This window comes from Xiphophorus couchianus, chromosome 15 (assembly GCF_001444195.1).
Source record: "Xiphophorus couchianus chromosome 15, X_couchianus-1.0, whole genome shotgun sequence".
Taxonomy (NCBI): domain Eukaryota; kingdom Metazoa; phylum Chordata; class Actinopteri; order Cyprinodontiformes; family Poeciliidae; genus Xiphophorus; species Xiphophorus couchianus.
The window spans coordinates 16,008,351-16,015,960 of record NC_040242.1 but is presented as its reverse complement, the minus strand read 5'-3'; the positions used below and the strand labels follow the sequence as shown (position 1 = coordinate 16,015,960).

The following is a 7,610-nucleotide window of genomic DNA, read 5'->3' as shown; positions in this document are numbered from 1 at the left end:
CACCTTTAACTAGCAGTTTTAGCTCCACCCACTGGCTTTCAGGGTTAGTCTGGCAGACAAATAAATTATGCTCTGCAACAATATGACTGTTTTTGTAACCAAAAAAACATTTTATTGAGTATATCTTTAATTAAATGTATGTGTTTACATCAATTTTTTATTCTATAATGATATAATATAGTAATTAATCAGTAAATTATTTATCTGTGACACTTTTGACCCTGAGTAATTTGATGGGTCGAGTGAGTGGTGCAAACTCTGTGGTTGTTAACGTAACTGGTCTGATGTTATCTTGTTGTGCAAATTAAGCAGTCAGATGTTATAGTTTCTTTAATAAGGAACAGTAAAGTTTAAATAATAGCACTGTGCAAAGTGCAGACACATTTTGGAAAGTAATAAAGAAACTCTTAAAGAATATGTGATTTTAAAATACAATAAACTTCAACGTTAAAATACAAAAATATCTTTATTAATTATGTTATTGGTGTATTTAATTTATCCATTTCTGATTTCATGAAATTGTCACATATGTGCATTTACTTATTTTTTTAATGTGTGGCACTTATGGTCTTCCATATACTTAATTAGAGGAAGATTTTTGAAATCATTGGACGTTTAACCATGATTATGTTTTTTGATTAAAAGAGATCCTTTTTATTTGCATGCTGCATATATATCGGATAAGCATAAATTACATATATATAAAATTAAATACATAAAAAATATTCCAGACATGTTAGGCAATCAGAAGAGTTAAATAAAAATAAAATTAAAATCTTTTTTTTGTAAATTTGCGTCAAATGAGAGATGTGAAGTGTGATCAACATGGTATGCCAAGCAAGTTAACTTTATTTACAGATATTTTTTAGATGAATTATGAACATCAAAAACTCGTAGGATTTTTTTTTTTTTACATCCACAAGACTTGGAATCCCCCACTGGAACCCCATGTCACAGCAAAACCGTTCTCGCTGAGCTCACCGAAATCTCGCGATGATTGCCTATGACACAGCGTAGTGGCGACGAGAACTGGCTTGGAGCGCAGTGAGGAGAGTTGTTATCGAAGAACAGGGAGCGGAGACGGAGGCAGGAGCGGACCAAGGGGGGTGTGTGTGTGTGTGAGAGAGTGTTTGTGAGGTCCAAAAACAAGGAGCACAACACGGCGTGAATGAGAGAGGCAAACTGGCGGATTTCAACATGGCATCCGGAGATACGCTGTACATTGAGACAGACGGCTCGGAGATGCCGGCCGAAATCGTGGAGCTGCACGAAATAGAAGTAGAAACGATACCGGTGGAGACTATCGAGACCACGGTGGTCGGCGGGGACGACGACGACGACGACGATGATGATGATGACGGGCAGCCCATGATTGCGCTGCAGCCGCTGGTCACGGACGACCCCAGCTCGATCCACCACCACCAGGAGGTTATCCTGGTCCAGACCCGGGAGGAGGTGGTCGGCGGAGACGATTCAGACCTGCACACGGACGGCGGGGGTGGATTCGAGGATCAGATCCTCATCCCAGTGCCAGCACCTGGGGTCGAGGATGAGTACATCGAGCAGACTTTAGTGACTGTGGCTGGAAAGAGCTCGATGGGTCGAGTGAAGCGAGGAGGCAGCGCCGGTGGAAAGAAAGCAGGCAAAAAGAGCTATTTAAGCGGCCCCGACGCTGGTGGGAGAAAATGGGAACAAAAGCAGGTGCAAATAAAGACTCTGGAGGGAGAATTTTCTGTTACAATGTGGGCATCGGGTAAGTAACTTTAGCCACACAGTGTCTGTAAGCTTCGTTGCAATGAGGCCTCGTTACCAGGGCGTTGTCCTGCTGCACCAGACTATTTCCTGGAGTGCTCCGTCGCGCCGTTGTGAAATACGACGTTTGGTCCGGTTTTTCGATTAAAAGCCCTGCTATACCATATGGAAATGTTTTTGTTTTGAAGGGAGGCCATGTTTTAGGTGTTGCTGGGCGCCGCCATATTCCCCGAGACTCGTAAGTATGGCGGCGGCCCCGAAAAGATGGCGATAGACGCGGCCGGGCAGAGATGGCGGCCGTGCTCCGGGTCGGGAGAGAGCTGGCTCTAACACATCTGCAGGCCTCAAAACTGTGGCGCACTTTCAGCGCAATTATAGCCACTGCAGCTCCAGGCGACTGTGTTTATTCGGGTTTAACTTTTATATAGACGACTTTTGTGTAATTACGAACTATTTCTTGAGTATATTATTTAGCCGTTAGCTTTGTCTGGTTCCTGCGGCTGACGGTAAACCACTCCTTATGGCTTAAGCCTTTAAAGCGACGGTGTGCAAAGGGACCCAGCAGCCAGTAATCAGTCAGCATTATATAGGTATCTTTCTAAAACACCCCAGAACTGGCATTTAACAGGTCCATTAATGAATCAAACACATCGGTATAACAAGTTGTCTAGCCCGTTTAGTGAGAGCCATACCTTTTTCATGTGTTACTCTATTTTTAGTGCTCTCTGCTGGCTGGTGAAGAGTAATGTTAACAGAAATGCATTTTCTGACCTAACAGCATTTTAAAAATTTCGAATGCTAAGGATGGAAATAAACGTAAAATGTCATTTATAAAATATAAAAAATAATATAATTGAGAGGCTGCAAACTTTGTGGCGTTTGTGCTTAAAGGCCCGTATTAAAATAGTGAAAACAACCACCCTTACATAGCTAATAGAGAATGTAAAATGTTTGTGATGTTTTGCAATTTAATTAATAAATTTTTCTCATTAATTAATTTTAACAAATTCTTTTTTGTAGTATTTTAAAGTATAAAATGGTGCACTTAAAAACTGACCATTTTGAACAGAAAGCAATATTGATTTTTTTTCTTATTGTGCAAAAAAAATCTTTATCAATCTATAATCAAATAACTAGTGAAACAATTTGATTTAAATAATCACCCCTTAATCTGCTGTGTATATAGTTCTCATTTACAGCACTTTTAATTTGAATGTTATGGTAGAATTCATGCAATTCAATGTACAATGTACCCTACTTTAAAAAAAAAAAAATCATGTTTAATGTTTAAAAAAAATCAAAATAACAATGTGGTAAGTATAATTACTGTGTAACATCAAACTGCAATTTTGTGATTACTATAAGAGTGAGGAAGTGATAAACCTATTCATGTTATTCACTAATTATGCCGCACCGAAGTGCTTGTTAGCATAATCAGGTGGCCTGCATGCTGTTAGCAGATGTTCTCCGACTCCCGAGGCTTGTAGCCAGGGTTCCACCAATATGTTATCGGTTCAGTCTCTGTAATGTGTTCCTAGATGACAATAAAGACATTGACCACGAGTCAGTGGTGGAGGAGCAGATCGTCGGGGAGAACTCTCCTCCGGATTACTCCGAGTACATGACGGGGAAGAAGCTGCCCCCTGGTGGCATCCCGGGGATCGACCTCTCAGACCCCAAACAGCTGGCTGAATTTGCCAGGTGAGGGCGCCTCTGCGTCAGCGGCTCCCGGCGGTAAACAGACGTGTTTACACTGTCGACACAGAGCCCGTGAATAAGCAGGCAGCTGCTGAAGAGGCTGTTTTGTGTTGCTTCAGTTTTAAATGTCAAAACTTGTATTTTAGATATGAACTTAGAATTGTTTGCGTTATTTTATGGACGCTTTAATTTTGATCCAATGCTTTGGTTAAATGAACAAAAAGCCCTGTTAAGTTAACTTGCTTGCCTGTTAAGATCAGAGTCTATTTTTGTGTTTTTATTTTTAAACACAACAGTTCCTACACAATTAAATCCTACTTTCACACATAGAGAACCAAAGATGTTAATGTGTAAAGAATGAGGGAGGCGGTGCAAATAGTTAATTTTAGACAGGCCACAACTGCATGTTTACAAACTTAGGGTGCGAGGGGGATTCATATTTAAAATATATATTTGATATTATTTAATCTCAACATTTAGCACCAATGTTTTTGTTTACAATTCTCACGAACAGGAAGATACATGCACACTCATTCGAAACTGAAGCACTGGACATTTTTCCGTTTGTTTTTTTTGGAAATATTAAAAACAGAAACACTTCAAAATGTCCATTGTGTTTCAGTTTGAATGAGTCGTATCAACACACAATAGATTCATGTCTAAAATAAAGTTTCTCATTTTTTTGAACTGAGCACTGGCTCAGCTGAAAACCTCATGACTGAATTTTCTTTAGAAAGTTTCCTGAATTGTTTTTTTTTTTTTTTTTTTTTTACCAACAGACATAATCTTAGGCTGACCTCTGATTTCTCAGCAGATGCAACAGTCAATTATTTTTTTTCCAGTTCCAAGTTCTGGTTTTCCTCTTTAGACATACTCTTTGATAAGGGGGAGTAGTTTTGAAACCGTCAAGAACAAAGAATTACACTAGCAGTCTTATTTTTTGCATCAAAGCATTCCTTCCCTTTATCTGATTTATCAGACCAGAGTCGATTCACAGGGAAAATCGGCCAATTCCGATCTTTGGCCTATTGATTGGTGCATCTCTACTTCAATAAGTTGCATTAAACTTCTGTTTAAAACCTTATGTCGACAGAATGGCTTTGTCTGTTTATTTTTTTTCTAACTGTTTATTTCCCCCTCCGCTCCCATCAGAATGAAGCCCAGGAAGGTGAAAGAAGACGACGCTCCCCGAACGATAGCCTGTCCTCATAAAGTGAGTCTAAAGATGCTGCCTCTCAAGAACCCTTTTGAAATGAAATTCACTGTTCACACAGGTTTAGTTCTGCCTGTTGCTCTCTTTTTTTACTGAAGGTTATTGAAAAGCATTGATAGCACTTGAGTGCTCTGATGCACAATTACAATCAGGCTTTATCTGCAGCCGCTAATGTAATGGCTTTCTTTGCTCTGCGAGCAGTCTGCTCTTTTTCATTCGGGCTGTTAGCAGAGCATCGCCTCTTCAGCGCGGTATAGATCTGTTGTTCTATTCTTTTCAGAGCCTCTTTCCGAAAGCTTGGCAAAATGCTGAGAGCACTTGTCGCTGACATTTGTATGAAAGGAAACATAACCCCGCTCGCACATCAATAAAATATTGACACCGTCGCTCCGACGAACCTCCCGTTATTTGTTTGTCAACTCAGTGCCGTGCTTCCTTTTCATTCCTCCTCCCCCCACAGGGCTGCACAAAGATGTTCAGGGATAACTCGGCCATGAGGAAGCATCTGCATACCCACGGACCCCGCGTTCACGTCTGCGCAGAGTGCGGCAAGGCTTTCGTCGAGAGCTCCAAACTCAAGCGCCACCAGCTCGTCCACACAGGAGAGAAGCCCTTTCAGGTCGGTATCAGGACCAAAGCAGGGTGCCCGAACATCCTTAAAAAGTCTTAAGCTCATGTATCTAAAATTAAGGCCTTAAAATTTCTTGAATTCATTACAAAACATAAGTTGGCCCTCAATGCGTTAACCACGTCATAAATTTTGCCGTGGAAGGAAGGACTCCCATATTGTCAAAATAATGACATGGTAAGCCATTTTTTTCCTTTTGCCAAAAGTGATTTTTTTTTCTTTTTTTTTACAAAATCATTTGGGCCATTATTTTAGGAAGGTGATAATATATTTCATGTCGCTTTCTTTCTTCTTATGGGACTTTACTGTTACGCGAAAGTTTGAGTCCTGGACAAACGTTTATTTTCCCTTTAAGATCAATAAACTATTTTTGAATTTGAATCGAATCTTCACTACGTTCTGATACTCGAGGCGTTTGCAGCTAACTCTACGTAGCTGCCAATATCCCTTTGCTAGTTATCTGGTGAGGTTTTTTTTTCGTCGATCATGGGTAAGTACACGCAAATTTACTGTCGGTTTGGTGGAAGATGTTCGCCTTCGCCATTAGTTTACTTGTGTTGCCAAACCCTATGATATGTTTATTTGCAATTGTTTTTGTAGATTTCTGTCGTGTTACATGTCTTAAGTACTTTCAGAATGGTCTTGAAGTTAAGTTGATGAACCCTGCAAAGACCCAGCTAATTTAAAATTGAAACACTGTTTACATTATTAACTATAAAGCTCATCTTGAGCTAATGAGCAATAAGACCTTTGCAGTAATTTATCACATCAATTTGTATCGAATGCACCGAAGATTACAGTTTAAAAAAAAAAACAGAATCAGAGTCAAAGGAGTTCCCTGTATCAACAGATTAATAGTATTGTTTTTCTTTCTCCAGTGTACCTTCGAAGGGTGCGGGAAAAGGTTTTCTCTGGACTTCAACCTGCGCACGCACGTGAGGATCCACACCGGTGACCGGCCCTACGTGTGCCCGTTCGACGGCTGCAATAAGAAATTCGCCCAGTCTACCAACCTGAAGTCTCACATTCTCACACACGCCAAAGCCAAAAACAACCAATGAGGGTTTGTCAGCGTCGATCCACGAAGGCAAAAAAAAAAAAACCTCTTTTGAAGACGTGATGAAAATCTTGAGACTCATTGATTTATATATAAAAAAAAAAACTAAACAAAGAAAACGAAAAGGTCTGACAGTTTAAAAAGACACAAAACACTGAAATTACGGGGGGTTTTGTTTGTTTTTCTTTTCCCCAACAAACTTTTTTTCCCCTGCTGTCATGTTGGATGAGGAACACAGAGAAGACCCTCGCAGCCACCTGTCCCCATTTCTCTATTGGCACTTTGCTACCAGAAGATGGAACCCAAGGACAAACATCAGAGATTTATTTTTACCTGAGAAGTCAGAGAAACAGTGGTATATATTAGTACTTTTATTTTTGCTTTTATTTCCCTCCAAGTGTGCATATTGTACACTTGTCTCAGGCCGTGTTTAGCGAAACAGTTTTTCTCTCTTTTATTTTCCTGCGTTATAAGATCATACCTATGACACCTTCTATCCGAATCACACATAGGAGTCGAAACACCAACTGTTTGCATTTCCACCATCTTTGGTTGTACTTTTCTCTAACCACAGAATAACCTTGTATACTTGTATTGTATGGCTGTATTAAAATTAAGTAGACATAGATAGAGGTGTGATTTAAAGTGTTAACCAATTAAAGTTTTAGTCACGAGTTGCTTTACATTTTATATTAACTGTTAACACAGATGAATGAGTAATATAATTGTATTCGGCGGCGGTCGCGTTGAAGGGTCTGACGCATACGTGGTAAAGACTGCGAGACCATCACTTCTTTGTTAGAATGTAATGTACAGAAGTCAGCCATTATCTTCCTTTTGTTGGTATTTACACCCATGTATTTCAACTGCCCACAATAAATTGGGTCATTCCAACTCTGTCAAACTACACTCTACAGCTTCTCTCTGTGCATCTTCTTCAAGGGGTCTCTTTAAGTAGGTGTTGGTACAAATTGCTAAGGGTCTTGGTCACAAAGGAAGAAGATTTTTCAAAAAGTTATTTAAACTCATATGTAGATTATCTCAACAATATAGTTTCTAACATTTTTTTAAAAACTCACTCTGTTATGACAGCATAACATGAGACAGATAAGGTGTGAAAAATCTAGCTCCTCTGCCTTTTTCTCTTTGGTCAGAAACAACCAGTCAGAGCTGAAAGGAGCATCTTGGATCGGTCAATCATTCTTGTGTACATGTTTCTCACACCCTCCCCTCTCTAGTAATATACAGCTAGTTAGCATGGC

General features: G+C 39.8%; 1 protein-coding gene across 2 annotated transcripts; it reads left to right on the top strand.

Annotated features, from left to right (window-relative positions):
• The first annotated feature begins 999 nt into the window (after positions 1-999).
• yy1b (YY1 transcription factor b) lies at positions 1,000-7,257 on the top strand. 2 transcript variants are annotated; one of them, XM_028039851.1, is made up of 5 exons: positions 1,000-1,753; positions 3,291-3,453; positions 4,603-4,663; positions 5,124-5,282; positions 6,170-7,257. In XM_028039851.1, exons 1-5 carry the CDS (start codon positions 1,198-1,200, stop codon positions 6,350-6,352), a joined length of 1,122 nt encoding a protein of 373 aa, XP_027895652.1. In that variant the 5' UTR covers positions 1,000-1,197; the 3' UTR covers positions 6,353-7,257. The 2 variants fall into 2 exon arrangements, with proteins under 2 accessions (XP_027895652.1, XP_027895653.1); XM_028039852.1 differs by having other exon boundaries at positions 1,002-1,753; positions 3,303-3,453.
• The last annotated feature ends 353 nt before the right edge of the window (positions 7,258-7,610 follow it).

Coding starts and splice junctions, on each gene's coding strand:
- yy1b (XM_028039851.1), top strand. CDS start 1,198: ATGGCATCCGGAGATACGCTGTACATTGAGACAGACGGCTCGGAGATG. Junction 1,754..3,290: donor TGTTACAATGTGGGCATCGG/GTAAGTAACTTT, acceptor ATGTGTTCCTAG/ATGACAATAAAGACATTGAC. Junction 5,283..6,169: donor CAGGAGAGAAGCCCTTTCAG/GTCGGTATCAGG, acceptor TTCTTTCTCCAG/TGTACCTTCGAAGGGTGCGG.